Raw genomic sequence first — 24,386 nt, 5'->3', positions numbered from 1 at the left:
AATTTAATAGTTTGGAAATTTAATCCTGGTACCTGACTTATAAATGAAATTTCTTGAACTCTTAGTTTTACAAAATGAAATCAATGTGATGACATCTCAAATACCGGTACAATAAAAAAAAAAGAAGAAAAATCAAGCATTTAATTTTTTAAAAAAGCTATTTCAATTAGCTTTAAAATGGTGAATACAAATTTTAAAACACCTATTAAATAAATTAAAAAGTATGCTTACAAAATTCTTCATATTATTTTAAAAACAATTGAACAATGCATCAGACAATGTTTCACTTTAAAAAGTTCTGCATGAAAATATCTAACCATAAGAATTATTCACACATTAATTTAATTTTTTAAAAATCAACTATTCACCCCTTGCCACATTATAGAGCATATATCTAGAAATGAGCTTTTCCAATGTCCATAGTGTTTTGCCTGCCATCCTCAATGTAATTTTAAGGTGTGCCCTATCCACAAATTGCAAGCTTTACAACTTGTGTTAGTAAATTTCTGTTTTCTTGAACATGTATGTAACTATTAGATACATCCAATCATAAGCTACCTAGTGCTAAGACCAGATTGGTGATACAATAATAAAATATATAAGAGCTAGTTTAGCAAGAAAGCAAGCTGAACCTTATTAATGCCATGCTTTAGTGGAATAGTTGGCAAGACTCGCACTTTTGACTGATTTCTAAGATCAGAACCACCATTTGAATGGGCTGTGTCTTGCTGCATAGACACAGAGCCAGAGGAAGTGGAGCCAGCACTGCTGTTATCATCAGACCTGCTGTCTCGTTTGTTTTCTGAAGGTGGTGGCTGAACAACACGCGGTGGAAGCTGAGGGCCGTCTGGTTTCTTTACATTTGAATTGGAAGGTTTTTTAGGTGGTTCTGGTTTAGGTGTTTTAGGAGCTAAGAAAGAAAGAAAGATAAAATTTCCAAGTAACTAAAAAGTAGATTTAATTTAATACAAGAATTTATAAGCACTTAAGTTGTAATTAAATTCTATCCGACACACACACCTCAATTAGAATTATTTTCAATGTCACATTTAGCCATTATATATATGTCTTATCACTAAATCTACTAGCATACATGAATCTTTTATAAATCTAAGAAATAAAATTGTCAACATCTATGGTTTGAGAGCCTGTCACCATGCTTTCAATATTCTAGTACAACTATTGTGCTCTGGTCACATGGCGTTTGTGAACATTTGAGGGAGAAGGGTCTCTGAAAGAGGTTTTTCTGCTGCACTTTGCAGTCAAAAGAAATAAAGACATCAAGGAATGGTTAGAATTACAATGGGTAATACACTTAATACAAGCAGAAAATATAAATCTAAGGGATCAATAAACTTGTGGTGCCCTGACACTTCAACAGTTGACCAATAGTATAAAGTAAGGTTTGCATTAGATTTTTACAAAATAAATCTAGTGAGATGGAAACATACGTAGAATGGCTTTGTGCTCCTGAAAAAAAAAAAAGGAAATAATCTATTTAGAAAAACAAATTTATAATAATATATCAGTGATAAAATGTGTTATTTTAAACCTATTTATAATTTCTTTTTTTTTTTATAAAGTTTATTGGTAAATTAAGTTTGCATGCATTGTTTAAACTGGTGTGAAAAAAGAGATTCTGCTGGTTTTTCTATAAAAACCACTTTAAAAAAACACAATTAGATGTCATTTCAAATGATTCTTCTATTCAATATTAATTCCATAAATAACATTTTTTGGCAATAGGCATGAACATACCAGTAGGCAAAAATGGGGAAAAATTTTTTTTTAATCCCTACATTTATGATAGACTTCTTTTTGTAGAATTAACCACATGGAACAATGTTTTTTTTTTGTTTCAAAAATTCATTTGAAAAATGTGTTAATAACAGTCAAATGCAATTGCTTGCAAGATAGGAGTTACATAGGGCAGGATTTTAATTCAAGACCATGACCACGACAGATAACCAAATGCATAACTGTAATGCTGAGTGTGCTTGAGTTGTGTGGTGATTAGTAATCCTAGACATTTGTCTAGTGACATAATTACTTCATTGAACAGCAATCAAACACATTATAATATTTTAATTATATAAAAGACACAGAATTAATAAGTGATATGAAGGCACAATATTAATGAACAGAATAATAAATCCACATAGTGAAATAAAGCAAAAATAATTATAGATGAATAATTCAACTACTGAACTGGCCTGAACTCACTAACTAAACTAATTTATCCTTCTATTTCATATTTCTAATTTGGAAAGCATTGAGATGGACAACTCTTCTAGAGTCTAAAATAAATAAGACTATAATTATTTCCCTTTCCTTAAAAGGCGTTTCATAGAGTTGTTTATAACAATGCAATGTACTTACCTTAGGAGAAGGTAATCCTTCTGAAACAGGTTTGACATTTACAAGTGGAGGTGGGATGTCTCTTTTAACTGGTGGTCTACCAGGCAGTGGAGGAGGAGCTAGTTTTCCCAACAAAAAATATTTATTCATAAAATTTTAAAAGTTGCAAAAATTAAATGATTGATAATCTTTTTGAATACTATTTGATTGAAAACCTGATACAGGGGCAGGCGATGTGATGTTTAATTATTTGTGAGAGCTGAGTGGACACAGAGATAATTTGAACTTGTAAACAAAATGCCTGGTTGAAATTTTGCACTCATTAAAAAGCGCCATAATATTTGGCAAGCATTTGTATTACTGAATTATTGTATTATATTAAACCAGTATTTGCGACCCCTTTTTACTATTAACAACTCTGCAACGTTTTTGTTCATAAGCATGAGTAACTGAGCTTTTGCTGATGGTATGAAAATGTAATCCAAATGAGAATATCTGATAGATATATGTATTGCCAAAGTTTTATGTTTAATTACAAAACAATATGTACACTGTATGTTCTTGAAATAGATATTTCTACATACAAGCCTAATTAAATTTGAAATTAGTAAAATTTTATGTTGTGCATTTATAGACATTTCTATTTAGTATCCATCATATTCGTGTACCATACTTATGTGACAATTTGAAATGTATGATGGAGCTCACATACTGATCGGGATAAGAGTAAACTATATTGCTACAATTGTTATGACAGTGTGACATAGATTCTGTTTCAACAGATTATGAATTTTTGGGACAGTCTTTGCAAAATCACAATCAAATCTTTTTCTGTATTTAGCCATACTTGATAACTAATAGGCTGGAAAACCCATGTGTTGCAAAAAAATTTATTGAAAACGAAAGAGGAGTGGGCTATACAGATAAATCGGCTTACGACTAAATTTAGCTTTGTGAAACTGACATTAAAAAGAAATCATTTTTCACTAAAATTGCTATTAATGAGTTCAATAAAATCTTTCTGTCTCCAGAACATCTTAAACTTGGCTAAGAATGGACTTCTGGCAAGTGCAAATGGGATGTCTGGTAGATTTGGAAAGAATGATGAAATTTTGTATGCAGGCATTCACAAAATGTTCTTTCACAGAAATTTTCATTTTATTCCTTTGTAAGGTTCAATAACATTTTCTTCATAGATAGTTGATAAGATTGGCAACATGTAAAAGTTATTTTCGTCAAATTTTGTTTGTCAATTTGACATTTCATTTGGAAGGATCAAATTTTTTCCAGACAAATCGAGCCATGTTGCATTTTATACCTTTAGTACTTTAGTAACGTTTTTCATTACTTCTTGTAATTTTTGTGTCTTCGTTACTTATATTAGTTGATTAATCATACAGTGAGTTCCGATGACTTGGTGACTGACTTCTTCAGTACCAGACGTTGAAATTCAGAAAGACATCTGTACATCAATTCTGCTTAAAGAGCTTCATTTCAAATGACCCACTAGGATGTTTCAATTCCTGCTTTAACTATTGAAGTAAAACCAAACAGTAAATAAATCAACGTAATATTTTCTGTTCCAAGTGTTCTTTCTGGTAGAACCCTTATTATGGGTTGTTCGATTATGAAACTATTAAACTTTATTAACAATGACCACTTCCGATGGAAAACTTTATACAATGTCATATTTTACATATTAAACAAATAAATCATATTTTCGATGGTCTTAGGTGACCCCCGGCAAATTGTCATTCGACCCCCAAGGGAGCCATGACCCACATGTTGAGAACCCCTGATTTAACAAAACTTAACATTTAACATATTTACCTTCATCTGGGTTGTGATATTCTTTCTGCTGATTAAAAATAAGTAAACATTAATGAAAAAAGAAATATTTAAGCTCTAAGAGCTTCTAAATTGAAATATAGATAATCTTTTTTTTTAGGTTAAGAAAAAAAATACTATTGTTAAATGCTGATAATTTTCCATTAAATACTTACAACTCCATCAGGGATCACATAATCATCATCTTCATAAAAAAAAAAAATTATTGTAAACATTTAGAAAACTTAAAACTAACATAAGTAACAGACAGAATTAGTTTACTGTAAATATTTACTGTGACCTTTCACAATTCATCTAAATTTTGCATTTTTTTTTTAAATAAAAAATTGGGAAAAATAATTTGGGGATCTATGCTTACATGCCAAATTTAATTGATGTAATATATATGTAAATTTAACATGTAAAAAATATATTAAATGTATCACAAATATTAATTCTACCATGAGCGTCTGCTGACAATTTTAAACATCAAACCATTGGCAATATATAGTGCAATGCAAAAGAGAGAGATAAGTGTTTTGTTCTATTATTACCATAGTTTGTCTACTGTACTTAGAGAGTATAAATACTTTGCAGATTTTGTTTACTGCGGGCAGTCATGGAATGCATCTACCATGATAAAGGAAGGACCACTGTATACAACTTAAAGAAGGAAACACCAGCTAGAATTAATTACTGTAAATACAATATAAAACTTACAGTAGAAACAGAAACAAGACACAATTAATTACTGTACATATTTATACAGCTTAAATCAGGGGGGGGGGGAAAGTATTCAAATTCTAAATATTCATCAAGACATATTGTAACCATTAATGCAAAAATTGTCCTGTTTAGTTTTTTTTTAATGCCGAATTCAAATCAAAATATGGTACATGAGTTAATCTTTATAGTGCTAAGGGGGAGGGGGGCACCTCTTTTAACACCATCATCCTTTAAGCTTGCTAAAGAAGGTAGCCTTTAACATGCTTTTATCATCCATTCTGGATAATTGTCCAACCAAGTATACTGTCGAATGGTAATTAGTGCTTCTATACCATCCACACCGGCAGAACATGGTCATTTGTAATGTAGTTTTGCCAATTTGAGCCCATTATGGAGCCTTCAATAGAGAACCCAGTTCTCAGAGCCAAACAAAAGTGTGGTGAGAATACTGCTTTATAAATATTGATTTTTGTTGTTAGGTGAAGATACCTATTCCGCCCTACTCTCAGTTGGAGCCAAGCAAAAGCGCTGTTGGCCTTAGTGAGATAGTTGTCTGTTTCTCTTGACAATGACACGTCGGTTGACACTGTGCTGCCCAGGTACATAAAAGTGGTCAACATCATTAAGGAAGTAGCCACACCAAGCTGGAGCTTCAACATGCCTTCCATGAGTTTGCTGAGGCTGCTGCATTTTGTCTGACCATCAACCTCAGAAAAACAGAGCTCATCGTTCAAAAGTCTTCTAACAAGAGTATAATGCCCACAAAAAAAAAGAAGATAATTTAGTCCTACTAATTTCATGTGTCAATCTAATCATGCATGTTAATTAATGACTTAAACTCTTCTAAGTCATTGGTTTTCCTGGCTGATTCAGGCAACCCATTCCATGGTCTAATGGCACTAGGGAAGAAAGAGCATTTGTACGAATTTGTAAGCAATTGTCTGACTGAATATTGTGATTTAGAGATACAACTATATTTGTTACGTTTATTTAATTAAAGCCTTCAAATTTCAATTTTAAGAGTATGTTTCTATGCTTAATTCCTAACAAATTATTCTTATGAAAACAAAGAATCTGCTAGATTTAGTTATTAAAAGCCTTTTAATAAAAAGTTAAATCTATTTGATTCCAACATAACATTCCCATCTCAAGCAAGATGAAGACAACAGTAAAATTCAATCTAAAATAGCAAACTTTGTTTCTGTGTAAAAGAAAATGGAAAAACTGTTTATTTGCCATGTTTTACCTTGATTTTTAAATTGGTTGTTTATATATGAAAATCAATGAACGCTTAATTCAAAAAGCTTAGGGTTCATTTTCAGAAACCAAAAGTAGCTGTGCTTTATTAGATCACTCATCATTCTCTCCATCACATGTTTCAAACTTGTCATAACAATATGTATACACTATACATTGTTAGTTTCAGTCAGTGTTTCAGTTACAAATGATGGAGATTTTAAAATATCCATAACAATTAAAATGTAAGCTCAAATAAAGCAATAGGATGTTCCAAAGTACTTTTGAGTTTTTCAATTTTAAAGATGACAGACAAACAAGCAGAGCACAAAACAATAGACATGTGCACAAAGGTGACTGCTACAAATACATAGCTTACCTTTCTTTGGTTCCTGTGTAAAAAAAACACACAAAAATAAAACAGAAAAAATTAAAAAATGAATTCTTGCATTAAAGTTATTTCCTAAAGTAATTCAGTAATAATAAATCATTTTTTAAAACTTGTTAAATAATGTTGTTAAAATGTTGAAGCCCAAAAATCAATAAATCAGTTTAGATTCACATTATATGATCCAAGAATTTTAATTCCATTGTTTTTTTAATTTTCAACCTGAAATAAAAGTTGTTGTTTTTCATAGTTATCACAAAGTGGAAAATGAGTTTTAAGTTATTAATGATGTAGATCATGTAGATCTATATCTGTAATTTAAACTAGACAGTTTTGTTTTAAAATATAATGATCATACACTAAAATATGAATTACTAAACAAATAGATGTTAATATTAATACTGAGTCAATCGCAAATAACTAGCAAGGAAAACAGAGAAACATCGAGGCCTAATTGGGTGCTAAGAAAGGTTAATGTTTTATTTAAAAAGACTTAGTATCCGCCTGATTTGATTTAAACTTTACCTGATCATTGTCTACAAAATACATTGACATAAATACATTAGATACCTTGTACATAAAATCTGATAAAAAGTAAATTAACATAAATAAAAAATCTATGTATATACATGAAATTCTATTTGTTAAAACTCATTGGTCAACAGGAAGCAAGAATAATAGTGATGTTAAAAAAAAAAAAGAAAAAAATTCAAGTGTAAATCAATAATTTATTTTTGGTGTCAATTACATGTTCCTTATGCATATGCACAGTTAAGTTGAAAGCTGAAGTGAAACATTCAAGTATTAGATTTAAACTTATGTATTCAGTAACTAGCTCATAATTTTTGTGAAGTGTAAACACTACATTGTGTGTGTGTGTGTGTGTGTAGTGGATTGGTAAAACATTGTTTCTCATCTAAAGCTATTGGAGAAATCATTGGAGATAAAAATATATGCCACATCACAAGAATCTTTGACCTAAAATACAAGTTAGAATCATTCACATAGTATTTATAAACAATAAGGACTGGTGCTTTTACAAACTTCCAGCATACTTTAAGGTAAGCAGATGAGAAGGTGACTTGCACACAATGGAAAACCTTTACATATTATTAGGCAATCAAAAGGAAGCAGGCTTCTTCATGGCAAAGAAACATAAAGATATACAAATAATAAACAAAGAAAACTTAATAGCACAAGATCCAGAGATAATGTTATTGGTAACTCACATTGCTCTCAATTTGTCTATTGTGTTTACAAAAGATGGCATTTATAAATTTCAGGGACTTTCTCTATACAATGACGTTGTATACAATTCATAATTTAGCCATCTCTTGCACCCAGCAAGCACTGTGAGATTTCAATTGAAATGGTGAAAGATTCGTGCTTTAATCAGTCTGGTCAGTGCAGTTTTTTCTCTCACAAAGATTACTAAAAAAAACAACAAATGTAGCAGTTGTAAAAGTTTGAGAAACACTTTTAAAATATCTCTGTATAACAAATTAGAAGAAGGTTGTTAAAGTTAGGCAACCACTAGGAGAAAATCAAAGAGCAGCTAAGAAGAACAATACTGAAAGAAAACTTAAAAGGAGCTGATCTCTGCAAAAAGTATGATAGCATCAAACCCCAAGACCACTAAGCCCACAGAGTTATCAAGAATACTCTTTAGGGCACCTCTGAGTCCATTAGTTGATGAAAGTAAAGGCGGTTGGTTGTTGTGCTGGCTCATGACACCCTAATTAACCATGGTCTGAAAGGGAAAGTTTACTTTTACTATAAAAATGTATATAAAAAAAACAAACTCAGCCATCAAAGATTGGCTGTAGTTATCCGACCTTAGAAATTAAGAGAGCCAAAAAAAAAATGGATAGGTGATTGGACCTGAGAACATTTGGCCAAATGTTCTGAAAGATTAAGTGTTAAAGCTTCATTCCCTTTTGAGAGTTATGAGAGTTAATGGGTCATACCAGCAAACTGGAAAGAAGATCATATGATCAAGCTTCCCAAGTAAGGTAACCTTAGTAAATGTAATAATTAAAGACACATCAAAATCCTATGATTGCCATAGTGTGTCTTTTGAGAAAGAATGAAAGATATACATATTCCATAAACTGAAAGGTGAACAAAAAGGTTTCCAGAAGAATCATCAGCGATATGTTTTGTATGTTGATAACTAATAAATTACTAACACAGAGAAATAGGAAAAACAACCAAAAAAAGCAAAGAACTCTAATTCAACTTACTGATGAACTTGCCCTAAAACACCACCTACCCAATAACAGAGAAAAAATTACCATATTTTCAAACATAACGCCCGGACTAAACTACAGACAACCAACTATTAAAACACATTTACTAAATAACACCTTAACAAAAGAATCAAATCCACTGGAGCTCAAAGTAGGCACGCTCGAAACAATTGAAAACTATCCAAAAACAGCTATCCATATATATACCGATGGATCAGCTTTCAAAGCCACCATCAATGCTGGTCTTGGTGCCTTCCTGGTCTTCCCTAAAAATAAACACTTTGAAATAAGTGCACAGTGTGGCGATTACTGCTCAAACTTTCAAGCCGAAATTGAGGCAATTACCATAGCACTATAGACAGTGGAAAACAATTTATATGAAGGAGTGCAATCACCATCAGATATTGTTGTCTTTACAGACTCCCAATCCACTCTGCAAGCACTTAACAGCAACACCTCAAACAGCCCAAGAGAGTTGACAACACTAATTGTGATAATCCAGCAGATGATATCAAAATTAAATATCAATATCACACTACAGTGGATCCCTGGACACATTGGCATCATGGGAAATGAAAAGGCAGATAAGCTATCAAAGGCAGGTTCATCTATGGAACAACCAGACAGACCTGTAAGCTACCTCACCCTGAGGTCAGTGTTAGTCGACAATCAATGGGCATCAGGAAACAGGCAGAGCCATGTACAAAGAAATGAATATGCCTAACAAACTGGACAGTATTAACTTCTTCCCCCGCAAAGAACAATCTACAATTTTCCAACTAAGAACAGACACACACCTCTATTAAATTACCATCTGAACAAAATAAACTCCACACAACTCCCCCTTTGCAGACACTGCGCCCACCCTTATGAAACCTTAAACCATATCCTCTCTGAATGCCCTTCCCTAATTCACCTCAGGCAGACCCTACTTCCACTATATCCCAACATAACCAACACCCTGTACGGCAGTGCTGAACAACTGAAGAAAACAGCACACTTTTTTCCTTGGCACAGTCTGCAAAAGAGCTCACAGCTCAGCAGCAATAAAGCTGGCTAGAAGAAGAAGAAGAAGTATGTTGATAAGAGTGTGGAGGAGGTTGTGTAAAACTGAGAACTGTGCTCTTAAAGCAAGTGTGCAGTGACATGGTTTAATGGTTTAGAAAGCTGAATATTATGAACAATAAGATGTATGTGTTAAACAAATATCTGACTCAAACACAGTCTGTATAAGAAAGGTATATAGTCATTAAAAACATGCTTGCCTTACAAAAAGTAATTAAATCTATATTATGTAAGTTTGTATTATTATAATTATTTATTAAATTTTTTTTTTCAATCTATTAGAATTTGCCCATTTAGGCTGATGGTTAGTAAATAACATTTTACAATTTATGCTGTAAATGTTGTATTATAAAAATAATTTAAATAAAAATAATCATAATTTTAAAAAAATGGGTTAAAGGGATGATAAATCAGGCAAAATATTTTTTTGATGATTAATTGATAGAGTTAAGAGATTATTTCCACTTTTAAGAGTTAGTCAAAATTAAAATGTGTAATAAATGATGTAGACCTGCTATGCATCTAAGAAAAAAAACTCAACAATTCTCAAAATAAAGTAGCATCCTGGCTAGGTCAGAGTTCAAATGACACAAAACTGAGTCACTCTAGATCAATCCAAAAAAAAGATCAATGAGTGGGTGTATATGACAAGCAAGCTACTTCAATCCCAATGTAGGTATAAAAACAACAGCACACTAAATGCCATGCAGCGTGACGTAGCTGTACAGCCTGCCTGTTCCTTCCTTCTATACCAACATTGAATTGAAAGGAAATGCTGCAGTGCAAGTATCGATGCTCAGAAAAGTAAAGTAATCAGCACACAGAAAAGTAATCGTGCTTGAAGAGAACAAACCTGTACCTCATCCCAATCTTCATCCCAATCATCATCAGTATCATCATCAACAGGAGGCTGTATGCTTGCGAAATATAGAATTACCTTCAGATAAGTATTGGCTTCAGCATGGAAGTGTGTACAATGCTTATTTCTACAGAACTACGTGATATGTACATTCATTGAGAAATTAACATTTTCATTGAGTGATTATTAGTTTCTGAATTTGAAATGAAGATAAAAGAAAGTTTGCTTTTTCTTTTTTTTTAAATCAGCAAAAGATTTGTTAAAAGGCCCTACATGCTGTGATCTAAATCAGGGGTTGGCAAACTATGACACAAGCCTCATACCAAGAACCAACTAAATTAATTAATGGAAAAACAATTCAAGAAGAAGTGAAATGAAAGATTAAATTATTTGCTTGTTCACATTGTAGAGAGAAATTGTCTCCAATTAATAATCAAAATAGAAATATTAATAATGTACAAGAAATGTTTTTATTTTCATAAAACAGTCAAAGAAGTAATAGAATAAAATTAAGCATATTTCAGTTTTTATTGACTTGTTGCATCTAGGACTTATTTTTTCGGCACATACAATCATAGCCACTCTTTTGTTCCTTATTGGACTCTTGTAACCCAAGACAACTTATATCCATTAAGTCTTGTTCAGCTTTCACACTTCCTTTTAGCTGAACAATTCAAATTAAATTTTGCCACTGTCAGTAGACGTTTATGGTCTTTACACACAACTACTTGCACTTTTTAGTCCAATGGATAAAACATTTTAGCTTGGTTTAGAAGAGGAACCTAATGCCCCGGATCCAACAGTAGTAAATTTCAGAAGAGCACTGACTTTGTGTTAGTGTTTTGAAAATTCATATAATGGAAGGCGAGAGAGTGAAGGAAAGAAAATGAATGAGAGATTAAGGAGGATGAATGAATCTTGTAGCAGATACTAGTAAGATAGCTTTTTTCCCCCACTTTTCTGTGTTACAACTTTTTATGGGACTTCAAGTTTTGCACCGCGATTCTCTGTCATTCTCTCAGGAGTCACTTTACTGAACACTCTCTGAGACCACTAATTTTTACTGGTAACAGAATGCAAGAAATGAAGAAAGATTGGAATTTAAAATAAATGAAGCTCAGAAGGTCATAATAGACTTTACTATTTCAAGAATTTATGTTGGTATTGGCATGTCAAATGTTTTAGAAATCCAAGCTTGGTTCAATACAATAATGGCTTGCCAACCCCTGCCCTAAACTAGATTCATTTATGTAGATTGTACCTTGGGTTCATCTGAGGGATTCTAGGGGGTGGGCCTGAAGGTAGGCTTGCAGGTGGACCTGTTGGTTCTTCATATATATCATCAGCTACAGGCTGTCAACAATTTAACATTGGAAGTGTTAAACAAAAGTTTAAAAAAAAAGAATTATTTATGAAGATCAATAACATGATATACTTTATAATCCAGCCATTAAACCAATTTGACAACATTCATTATCTTTCATACTACAAAGTTTTATCAAAATACCAAGTACATTGGGTGTACATGAATAATTACAAACAATAAATCAATCACTTCACCATGATGGGGGCAGTGTCTTCAACTGTAGTCCTCCTTGGCTTGTCCAGAGCAGGTAATATTGGTGCTCCATACTTAGGTTTCACAGGGTCACTAATTTTTCTCTCCCTTTCTGTACTTGTGTTTGACTGGCCAATACTTTGAAGAAAACTTTTGGCTAAATTACTCTTTTCTATGGTCTGTGGACTTGAACTACTGGGTTTTATTTTCTTTTCAATCTCAGTTTCATTTTGTCTTTCTTTTCTTTGTTTCAGTGCTTTCTAGTGAAGTAAATGGTGAGTAGGTTATTATCTGTCTAGGGTTATTTCAATAGTTTTCTTTCACAGGAAGTAGGGCACAGAATTCAAGAAATGCATCAAAAGCAGAAGTGACAGCCATGAAGCTAACAGCATAACAATTTAAAACATACATGTTTAAATACAGATTAGGTTTGAAATGACACAACAAAAAAAAACTACTCAAAAGCAACAAAACTTGGTATTAAATGCAAATCAATTTCTTTTTTCTTTTACATTAAGCATTGGAAAATTATTTTTTTTTCTTATTTTATAAATTACAGATGTCACTTCAAAAGAGGCAATCATGTCGTGCATTGTTATAAATCTCATGACACTATTATGTGTCTATTCTTGTTTCATCTCATGACACTATTATGTGTCTTTTCTTGTTTCTTTATGTTTTCCTGAATTTTCTTCAATATTGGGGGGGGGGTCAATGATAACTTTTTCATTTATTATTACACCTAGACATCGAGTTTTTAGTCTGTGTGACTGGTTTATAAAATAAGAAGTTTTTATTCATTTTAGATTTTTTGTAACTCTTAATACAAGGCATTTTTCTGGGTGGAAAGACATGCTCCAATTTGATTCCCATTTCTTCTGATTCTTTTTGTAAAATTCCAGTATCTTGTATAGTTTTATTGTTCTACATATTATGCAGTTTGCAAATAATCTGACTTTTGTTCCTGAACTAATGCAATATGGTAGATCATTTATGTAAATTAGAAACAGTAGTAGGCCTTAGGTACATCTGAGTTCAGTGTTATTGGTGTTGATTTAGCGTCATTTATTATAACAGTTTGTTCATTCCCTATCAGGAAATCCTGAATCCATTGATGTAATGAATTAGTAATGCCAAAATATTATTATTTTTTTAAGTAAGCTAAGGTGATGAACTTTGTCAAATCACTTAGAAAAGTCTAATAAAATTGCATCTATTTGCTCATTTTTGTCTAAGCCCTTTGAAAAATCATCAATTAGTCCTATTAGTTACGTATCACATAATCTATATTTCCTAACGCCATGTTAGTATGGAGTAAGGACATCATGTTTAACTAAGTGATTTATGATATCGCTATTATCTGTTCTAGTATTTACATGCGATGTTGGCTGGTAATACTGGTATGTTTCTTAGGTCAGACTTTTCTCCTATTTTAAATAGGGGAGTGGTGTTAGCTTCTTTCCAGTCCCTTGGTACTCTACCCTGATTAAGTGATGCCTGAAAAAGTATTTTGAACATGGGTGCTAGCTCATTGCTTAGTTCTTTGAGTAATCTAACTGGAATACCATCAGCTTCAGATGCTTTATTTGGTTTTGTGTTGGCTAATAGTTTTTTTTTCAATCCCTTTTTCTTTTACATCTATGTCTCTCATTTTTTACTTGGTTTCAATTAAGCAATATGTCTTTGTCTCCTGATGCAAAATATTTATTTAGAATGTTAGCTTTAATTGTGTTATCATTTTGTGTTATCTTCTCCTTTTAATGGAGCTAATTCTGTTGTTTCCATTTTCTTAGATTTAATGTAGGATTTTTATCATTATCCTTAGCTATTACTTTGTATATGCATTTTTTTTTAAGATACAAATTACTTATGAAACGAAAATTAATTACAAACTATTAAGCTTTTTACATCAAGGCATTATTTTAAAAGCAAAAATTTACAACTACATTTTTGGATGGCATCTATTTTGGTTAATTGGCTTTTCTACTACAATGGTTTACAATAGTGGACAAAAAAAAGAAGGTTAAATTTAAAGAACATAAGAAACAATATTTACATTAATAATACTATTTTAGAAAACCTCAACATTTGAAGACAAACAATAATGTTAATCTACCTAAGGATATTTTAAGTGCACTAGATACATTCCAGAATTGTCAGAGGCAATGAAAGGTGTTTGGAATTAAAAAAAGAATAAAAAAAAAAAAGCATACAACATGTAGTTATGTGTACTTAATATAGATGTAAAATTGCATGCTGGAAAGCATCTGCAACAATGCAAACACTTTTCAGAATCTGTAATAATTAAAGCAGCAGCTATTTAGTTTACATACGCAATATCCTTACCAAAGTACATGCGCACAGCTATTCTGACACACAGACTTATTAATGAAAATAAAAATTATCACTAAATTCACTATTAATTTCTAGGCTTTTACCCTAACAGTTATGACATATTAAAAATATACATTTCTATAAAAGCATTAAGGTGTACATTCCAAAAACATAGCACATATTCCCTTAGAGTTGTCTCATTTTTCTGTTAGTACAATAATAAGTAAACATCAGCGAATGTGTGTATATTAAACATCAGTGAGGGGGTGAGCTTGGAAAACATGCTTTGTTAATGTTTCTGGTTCACAGGTAGACCTAATACCACAGTTGGAATGGTCATGAAAGGTTTTAAGCGAAATGTGTTTAAACTTGACCTCGTTACCTCTAAAGTACTTATGATGTCATTTGGTGGGGGTAGAGCTAAACCCTGTTTTCTTTGCACTGATGTATTGACAGGGTTAGGTGCTGTCATTGGCTCATAGAGATCCTTGAAGTTAAAACAAAAAAATGCAAATAAAACATTCATAAGCCTATAATTTACTTATGGCAACTGTAGAAAAAAAAATCTTTTTAAGTTTTGTTAGCAAAAAAATTGACATTGACAAGCTTATCTGTGGAACCCAAATAATAAGTAAAAAGAATTTTACAAGATAAACTTGTACAGGCAAGAGTTCACATAAACATATTTAAATAATCAACAGTTTTAATAAGTAACATTTGTATTTAAGATTTATAGATATCTTTTAAGTCACTAAGTCATAAGTTTTATTGTCTTATGTACTGTTTTGTATCAGAAGTTCACATATTTAAAGCCACAGAGTTTTGTTACATAACAAGGATGTATTGGTGATGGATGTTTTGGTATGGAGGTCTTAGTAATTTTTTTCAGAAGGATTGCTTTGATCAGCTTTTTAAAAAGAAACATTATTGCTCTAATGTCTAGTGCTAACATGTCCTGCATCAAAACAGTGGCACTAAAATGTCATGAACTTTTAAAGGGAACAAATCAGGAAATACAATTTTAGAAATATGTATAAAGCTTAAAAGGTAAGGATCAAGATACCTTTATGATAAGGTAAGAGGTCTCAAACATAACGATGTAATTGTTATGTTAATATAATAGTAAATTGACTTTAAAAACTATCTGTTTTTTTTTGTTTTTTTTTAAAGTTTCTCTTTAGATTTTAAAACTAACAAAGTTTCGTTTTAACACTAATGACTCTTTAGCACAAGTCAAACAGATTGACAGACTGACAAAATGAAAAAAAAAGCTGTGTCTATTTTATGTTGCACATGCACTCCAAGCTACACTGACTTCAAAATATAAATCTTAAGAACAAGGTTTAACACTCAATGAACAAACTTCAAATAGCATTTTATCTAAAGTACTGTTTATACTTCATTGTAAAACATTTGTTAAAAAGTAAAAAAAAAATATGTTAAAAGATGTCAGGATGCTACTTGCTTATTTCACATGTTTTTTGAAGGTGTGTTTTGAGTTCAAAGCTAAAGGCTCCATTTTTTTTATTTATTTTAACCAAGAGAATTCAAATGATATAAACTTAAAGCTATCCTAAAAAGGCAGGTTTTTTTAAATAAAAAAAAATACATTCTGGATTTTTCTAAAGTGTCTGAGTAGTTCAGATATACTTGATCAATATGATCACTGCATACATTGGGACTGGATAGGAGGTGTGAAGTGTTGAAAGTCTATAATTTTCTTCCACTAATATAAGGGCATGAAAGCCCTAAAAATAGGCCAAGTTTAAGAAAGCATTTATAAGCCACTATATTCACTTATTACACATTCAAAACAAACATGCCAACTTCAACTGCAAACAATGAAATCCCATAGCTCCTTTAAAATTATGCTTCAAAACTTTTGGATTAGCTAATTCAGAATAATTAATTTGTTATATTTCACTGTGTTAAGAGCAATTACAAATATAAACATGTTAATTAAACAAAATACCAATTTAAGTAAAAAAAAACAAAAAAAACTGACCAGCCAAATAACCCCAACTTCATTCAATAAATACCCCATGAACAAAATCAATAAGCTTAATACAACAATAAAATGAAGATTTATTTTTAAAGTTTGGTTATAAACCTAATATTTGAGATTTAATTCATACTGGGCTCTAATTCTCAAATGGTTCATTCAAAAATAGTTGTTGTTTTTTTAAAAAGTATTTTCTCACTATTAAATAAAATGAAAATATTTAGGATGGCTGTACAATTAATAAGTAAATTAGTTACCACATTTGGTATTGGATTTTTTGTTCTGTTAGTATAATAATAACTATGCTTAGTATAATATGTTTTGGTATTGGATTTGTTTTTCTGTGTAAGTATAATAATAACTATGCTTAGTAAAAAGTATTTTTTAACAAACTCAACAAACTTAGTATACATTATGATGTTGACATCACCAATGCAATGCAGTTCACCTTTATAAGAAAATCAACTAACAAGCAAGCAACAAAGGAAACGCTACTCAATGAACTAGACACGTCACACTACAAATCATAGCCTTAGCAGACAAGAGCAAGGTTGTTACATTCTATACAATTTACTCAAGAAAGGAGAAAAAAAATATAAACAATTGAAAAACTTGATAAGAACTAGATCAGGGTCAAAGTTGGATAGGAGTGGCAAATTTGAAAGAAATTAACTACGTAAAGCAAACAATTACTTGGCAATATGAGAATAGAGAATAACTACCTGAGCCTGCACTACTGGCTGTAGGTACTCATCATCAGAAGTTTCCTGAGTAAATATGTAGAGTATAATAACACTGAAGATGAAGAGTTTTCGTTAGCCCTCATAATTTTTGTTTAAAAAAAAATTATTAAAAAAAATGTTTGATATTTCTTTTGAGTTTAAAACAAAGTCACGTGATCTTTAAAAAAACTACTGTATTATGTATATATAGTTTTAATAAATATTATTCACATTCTGTCTAAAGAATTTAAACAAACATCTGATCTACTTTTACAGTTCAATGGGAATAAATTCTATTGTTTATATTTGATGTGTAAAAATCATTTTGACATTAAAATCAACAAAACAAAAAGACACACACAAGAAATATTTTAAACATGCATTTATTTCTCTTCTCAAACTGAAGAATATAACTCAAAGAGGATATTTTGAAAGAATTTCACATTTTAAAACAATGGCCACTACAAAACTGACAACATTCCTAAGCTAAAACCCAAATAGCAATTATCAAAAATTTTTTGGCAATATGAACAATGTACATTTCACTGTGATAATGTCATGAAACAACAATCTTTCACACACAAATACACACACACATTTTCATGCTCAAAAAATGTAATATGAAGTGGAAAAAAATACAAGCAAATATATATCATATACATAGTATATATAATATTTATGAATGTATAACATATTGGTGAACCCCATCCAAGAAGTTGAAAAAAAATAAATTAGAAATTACTTATATTATTTTGTAAGAAAAAAAACAAACTGAAAGTCTATATTTAATCATGCTTCTATTTTTTTTAAATTTCAGTAAATTCTAATTACTGTTCTTAGCCTTGCATTGATGGTCAAACAATGAAAAGGTGTAAATCATGCACAAATTATTAACTTAATTCAATTAATTAAAGAAAAAAAATTATGTAAGGTGTATTTCATCTCTAAACCCCCCCCCCCTTTCCAATAACACAAAGACAAAAAACAGTCTTACTTCTGGCTCATCTTTTGATTTCCCTTGTGTAGGCCTTCTAGGCAGTGGTGGAGGTTGACCAGAGTCCTGATGTTGAGAATAATATAAAATCATAATTGTAATTAATACAAGAATGAAAGCTAACAAAATAAAAATAATAAAAAAAGAGAAGTTTTTAAAAAGCTATGTAATAAATGGAAAATACAATTGTTGAGTTGCACTTACTTTCATGGAAGAAGGGAGCCCTGATGGGACAGAAGCACCAGGCTGAAAAACACACAGAACAGAATACAATTTTAAAAAAGTAACTAGATGCCTTTACTAGAGAAGCCACATGTACTAAAAGCACCAAATGAGTTTCAAAATGCCAGGGCTAAAATAATGGATAAAATAGAATCATATGCACTGATTAGTTCATTGGGGGTGAGTAAATATTCTCAATGCAGAGTTGCACTACAGGTCTTTTAGGACACAGACCACTGTAGCTTGCATAAAATGTAACCCAGATATCAGGTCACAGCAGAGACTATGTACTACAGTGAACTCAAAGAGCATTATATAAGCACTCAATTAGAGTCTCAGTTCTGTGGGACTATCATTTTACAGAGAAAGAAAATTGGAAGAAATATTATATTGCAATGGAGATGTGGAAGAAAAAGTCTGTTATAGCCATCCTGTGTCTCCCTCAATCTAGTGAAGGCTACAATAATAATATCCTCCATATCACACTTCTTCCCAACATATTTTTGCTTTGTAAGTTTATATAAAAAAAATATTGCTAAAAATATATATACATATATGTGTTAATTTAAAATAAAACATAAGAATAAAATAGAAATTTTCAGTACATTTTTTTCCAACAAAAATACACTAATATATTTTTGCTTATTTAGATCTACTAAAAATTGTTTTAAAAAAACATTCAATTAAAATATAGATACTGAACATTAATATGAAGCATAAATAATAATTAAAAAAAAAAAAGACAATACCTTCTTCATAAAATTTATAAAGCAATTTTTTTTCACTTAACAACTAATGAATGTTAGATTTAAAAAAAAAAAGGAACAGTTTTACCCCGAGCCATACCCCCCCCCCTTTAAAGAAAGAATTCTAGTGAAAGGAATTGTATAGATCTACTAGACTATAATATTACAATGAAAATTAATGACCCATTTTTGAGATGCATGTCCACCCAGGTTTTTGAGCACACCCACCTAGAAATTTCCACAAAGGTATGAGTTAAATAGAGGTGTAAAATAACACAGCTTGTTAAACCCTATGTTAAAAAAACATAGCTTCAGTCTGATTCAAAGTATGCTTAAAAAGAATATGATTGCTTGAGACTATAGAAAAAAAAAGTGTCAGCAAAATACAAGATTTTATTTGTTCAGTACTTACGGGTGGAGGCGGTGGCCTCCGGGACCCTGAAGGAGGCATTCCTAGTTTTCTACGAGCCCAATTTTTTAAAGGAACAGCTTTGGAAAAAAGAAAGTAAGCTCTTGATATAAATATGACACTTAAGCGTACCCTAAAAATCAAATCTATTTAAAATTCTTATCCATAATGTCACTAAATACTATCACAATTTTTTTAACTAATAAATTTTTTTTAAAATTAACACAATGCCACAGTCTATAGTCCAACAGAAAGATAAGCTGGATATTATGTGCTACATACAAAATGTGATAAATAAACATGTTAGCTCATTACCATATAGTGAGTAACTCATGTCTATTCACATGACAGCACAATATAACTGACAACATAGTGTCAATTTCACATTTGACTTTCTATCAGTGGTTGTTTTGAAAAGGGGAGGACTGCATTGAAGCTATTGTTGTTTTAGCAAATAACCTAGCTGTTCATTCACAAGCCTCCTTATTTGTACAAGGGAAGACACTGTTGTAGACATTTGTTTTTTCTGCTCTTTTTGTTAAACTGAGCTGCTGGGTCTAATTCAAACAAATGAGGAAGTCAATTTTACATGCACACAAGTCTATCCTTTGATCAGACTGTCAAATGAAAGCCAAGGTAGTAAAAAAACAACAACCTCAAAACCCAACAACTTTACACACCAGTGACCAAGTAATAAATCTGTAGCTAAACCAGTTTAAGCCAAGAAGAAATACATCATTTTTTTTCATAGGATGATGAGTCATTCAATGTTATTTGACCATGTTATCCTATTGCTTTTTATTTTAGATTATATGACACAAAAATGTTTAAATGAATCATCAGTTGATGTTTTAACAGTCAATAATTATTTTTTTTATTTGTGGGGCATTAATTTTTTAGACAAGCAAATCTACTTTCTACTTAAGTTCAAATAAAGTAATCAGAAATACAGTATGAAAACTAATTCATTTAAGTTGCTATTCAATTAAGCAACCTAGCTTTGGAAATGCATGCCCAGACCCAAGCCAAGGATTTATGAAGTATCAAAGTTTTTAATATGCAGTCCAGATTTAGAACTGAAATACTAAGATTTCTAAGTTGTCTCTCAAAATTAATAAAGAACTACTGTTGCAGGTAAAAGAGCACGAAGATATGAAATTTCTACCAGCTCTGAAACATACACCTATTAGGGATAAAAATTCAAGATCTAAATTATGCTATTTTGACAAAATGAATCTTACCATTTAACAAGGATACTAACAATATGATCACAAAACTTAGAGACACTCTAATATGGAAGTAGCAACAATACATAAAAACACTGAACAATAACAAAAACCACAACCTAATAAAAGAATCAGACTTAAATTTTTTTTTAATAATGGGCAAGTTGTGGGAACAGTTAGAGAGATTCACCCAGAACAAAGGCGCCTGGAGGAAGCTGGTTGGTGGCCTATTACCCTGACAGGACCACAGGCAGAAATGAGAATTCTGATTCCATATGCTATAATGAAATCATATTTTCTAAGTGCTCTTTTTTTCCCAAGTGTCATTATTACAGATTGCCTTAATGAGCAAGGAAAACCAATGACCAGATCTACAATAAACATGCACAACTAGACTAGCAAATGGATACCCATGACATAATGATTATCTTTTGAAAACACCCATTTGTTTAAGATAAGATGATGGGCAGCTAAGCACTTTACTTATCTTTTGTGTGTGTGTGTGTGTGTGTGTGTGTGTGTGTGTGCGTGCGCGCGTGTGTGTGTGTAAACCTACCTAGCTCTACATTAATCATACAAACATACCTATATGAAAATTAATGAATGATGCAAATTAACAACAGATAAAGCATTTCTTAGTACATCTAACATATAGAAACATGAATCCTTTTCAAGTTAAAGACAAGTACTGATTTCCCCAAATACTGAGGTCCAGCTCCATCGCCTGCTATCATATGGTATGACAGTTGAGGCAGTCAAATGGTAAGATGTGCTTCTATACTGTCCACACAGCCCTCTAGAAAAATATGGTTCTTTGTTAGGTACTCTTTCCAAATGCACCTATGATGGAAGCTTAGGAGACACCCTATAAACATGCCTCCAATAGAGTATCCAAGTCCAACAGCCATACAAAAATGTGGTGAGGACCACTGCTTTGTAGACATTGATTTTTGTTTACAAGAGAAGAAACCTATTCTGCCGTATTCTCCTACGGAGGCAACCAAAAGCACTGTTATCCTTGGCCAGACTATTATCTATTTGTTTGGACAGTGATGCATCATTTGACACTGTGCTTCCCCATGTAGGTGAAGTGGTCAACAACATTAAGGAATCAGCCATTCATACTGATATGTGGAGCTGAGTTAATTCCATTAGGGACTTCTGGAGTATGACCTCCCTTTTCCTGAGGTTGATAGACCACTGTCAGACAACGACTTTGTCTGCTCCAGATGCAGAAAATTATGCAGGTCGCTACTGGGTTTGCATAGTCATATAAAACACTGCACTCATCCTTAACCTTTGGAACTGAAACATTGCTATTACTATACATAATTTAAACTAGCATTACCCACCGGCTTGGCCCATTGATCTGTTTCTTATTACATCCTGCAAATACTCACATAATGCTTTGGCCGTACCCCCTAAGCCTCCAAATAAAAATGCCCGCATTTCAACAACGCCCCCCCTCCCCCAATACGCTCACTTATGGTTTGTAAACTGTATAAATTCTGTTTTAACTTTTATATTGACCGAAATACTAAAATTAAATTGTGCCCATACATTATTTTAAAAAATATCTTAAAATATTTTTTAAAAGTTATCATGCCATAATCAGACCTGCCTACCAAAAAAAGTCCAAATGCGTAACGCTGATGGTCAAAATGCGTATTTTGGCACCAGAATGCGTAACACTTACGCGATCCACTATTTTGTCATATATATATATATATATATATATATATATATATATATATATATATATATATATATATATATATATATATATATATATATAATATTAGATCTCGATGTCATGATTAGATCTACAATCTAAATCTAGATCAATACGACAATACAATAGAGATGATATCTAGACTAGATCTGGATCTATGTCTATATAATTTATAATGAATATAATCTACTAATCTACTCTAGATCTGGGCTCAAGTGTTACCGATGCCGTGGATCTATTCCTGTATAACAAGTTATCTAGATTCGAGATCTAGAATCCAGATCTAGATCTAGACTTGATATCTACAATGTCACTCAATGTGTTTTGAATCGATAGCACTTCGATATTTTTTTCTATACAAATGAATACGGGAATCAGGGATTCAACATAATTAATTTCTACTAATGAACTTATAAAAAAAAAAAAAAGTCACGTTGGTCACCGTTTGTATCAGCTAACTGACGGTACCAACCTGGTACCAACCCGCCACTCCCTCACTCTTGCGTTCTTCATTTCTAGACTAAATCTAATTGCTATTAAGAACCAATCAACGTATAGATCTGGACACAATGTGTTCCCCCACCTTTTCTGTTACCAGCCCAACAGGACGGCTTAGCGTGACCTCCGTGACCGCTCGTAAGCTAGTCAAGAGAGGGGGAAAAAAAATACAAAATGCGTAACGCGACGGGTTCAATGCGTATTTGCGTACTGACTGTCATTTTTGGGAGATTTTGCGTAACGAATACGCATTTTGCGTAACGGTAGGCAGGTCTGTGCCATTAGAGATTTGAACCACAGACATTCTTATCTAAAATCTAAATCTCTAATGAAAGAAAACCGGTGGAAATTATGCATAAAAAGTAAACAAAAGTATAATCTTGTAATTTTTTAACATGTTGGATCTAGAAAAAAAAGATGTGTCAATATATCGCTTAAGGTAAATTTAACCGCTGCGGTTTCGATTGTGAAATGTGCTTAGTAGTTATAGGCACATGGAAAGTGTGAACTGGTTAAATTTTCATATTTATTTTTATCCAATGAAAGTGGAAGAATTAGTGATATGTCAGTCCATACATAAATCAATCAGGGCCCATTGCGCTTATAATATAGATTATACTATAGACTAGAGACTAAGATGCAGATGTAATAGATCTATCTTACTATAAGTATTTATTCTTAATTTCAGACCTAGATAGATTTATATAATCATGAGTACTCATACTAATTAATCATACTGGAAAACTGAAATGATACAGATAGATCAATATTATCTAGACTCTAGACAGACTTAGCTAGACTAATGTAGAGAGGTCTCTAGTCATAGTGACAGTCACATCAGTCATCATGATAATATATTGTAGTTTTGTTTAAAACATTTTTTAGTAGTAAGTAAGAAGTAGACTACACCTGGAGACTGCAGTAGCTAGGCTAGGCCTAGGGTCCACTAGGGTGAAGACTAGAGTATTCTAGTCTTCTAACTAAATAGTGGAGTAGTGGAGATATAAATATAAGTATAGTTAGTATTTAAGATAGACTAGATCTAGATCTATATGTTATACTAGTCGACTGGCGGCGTAGCATACGCCGCTATTTTGCTGGGCCGACCTTAGGCCACTGCAACCTATGCGATCGCAGTGGGCCCTGCACGTTTATAGGACCCGCGCTAATTTTAGGTGTATAAATTATTAAATTAAACCATTTTATAACTTATAAGGGATTTCCAGCGGCCTCCT

The 24,386-nt window shown here is 31.8% G+C and overlaps 1 protein-coding gene across 11 annotated transcripts in view; it reads right to left on the bottom strand.

Moving 5' to 3' along the window:
• Positions 1 to 24,386, bottom strand: part of LOC106070824 (basic salivary proline-rich protein 2-like) — a 35,404-nt gene that overhangs the window by 8,778 nt on the left and 2,240 nt on the right. For 2 of the 11 annotated variants that reach the window (XR_008779371.1, XM_056038293.1), the window contains exons 2-15: positions 19,699 to 19,775; positions 18,523 to 18,564; positions 18,319 to 18,384; positions 17,325 to 17,369; positions 14,983 to 15,087; positions 12,269 to 12,526; positions 11,970 to 12,061; positions 10,703 to 10,766; positions 6,527 to 6,539; positions 4,362 to 4,390; positions 4,189 to 4,216; positions 2,380 to 2,477; positions 1,452 to 1,470; positions 633 to 910 (exon numbers count right to left, since the gene is read on the bottom strand). Coding sequence is in view for 10 of the 11 variants with exons in the window: in XM_056038293.1 (XP_055894268.1) it covers positions 633 to 910; positions 1,452 to 1,470; positions 2,380 to 2,477; positions 4,189 to 4,216; positions 4,362 to 4,390; positions 6,527 to 6,539; positions 10,703 to 10,766; positions 11,970 to 12,061; positions 12,269 to 12,526; positions 14,983 to 15,087; positions 17,325 to 17,369; positions 18,319 to 18,384; positions 18,523 to 18,564; positions 19,699 to 19,737 (1,176 nt within the window). In the remaining variant the exon portion in view is untranslated. The remainder of the gene's footprint in view (positions 1 to 632; positions 911 to 1,451; positions 1,471 to 2,379; positions 2,478 to 4,188; positions 4,217 to 4,361; positions 4,391 to 6,526; positions 6,540 to 10,702; positions 10,767 to 11,969; positions 12,062 to 12,268; positions 12,527 to 14,982; positions 15,088 to 17,324; positions 17,370 to 18,318; positions 18,385 to 18,522; positions 18,565 to 19,698; positions 19,776 to 24,386) is intronic. The other 9 variants (XM_056038304.1, XM_056038319.1, XM_056038309.1 and 6 more) reach the window with 9 other exon arrangements.

Source organism: Biomphalaria glabrata, chromosome 1 (genome assembly GCF_947242115.1).
Source record: "Biomphalaria glabrata chromosome 1, xgBioGlab47.1, whole genome shotgun sequence".
Classification (NCBI taxonomy): domain Eukaryota; kingdom Metazoa; phylum Mollusca; class Gastropoda; family Planorbidae; genus Biomphalaria; species Biomphalaria glabrata.
Note: the sequence above shows the minus strand (reverse complement) of the source record. Positions and strands in the feature narration are given on the sequence as shown.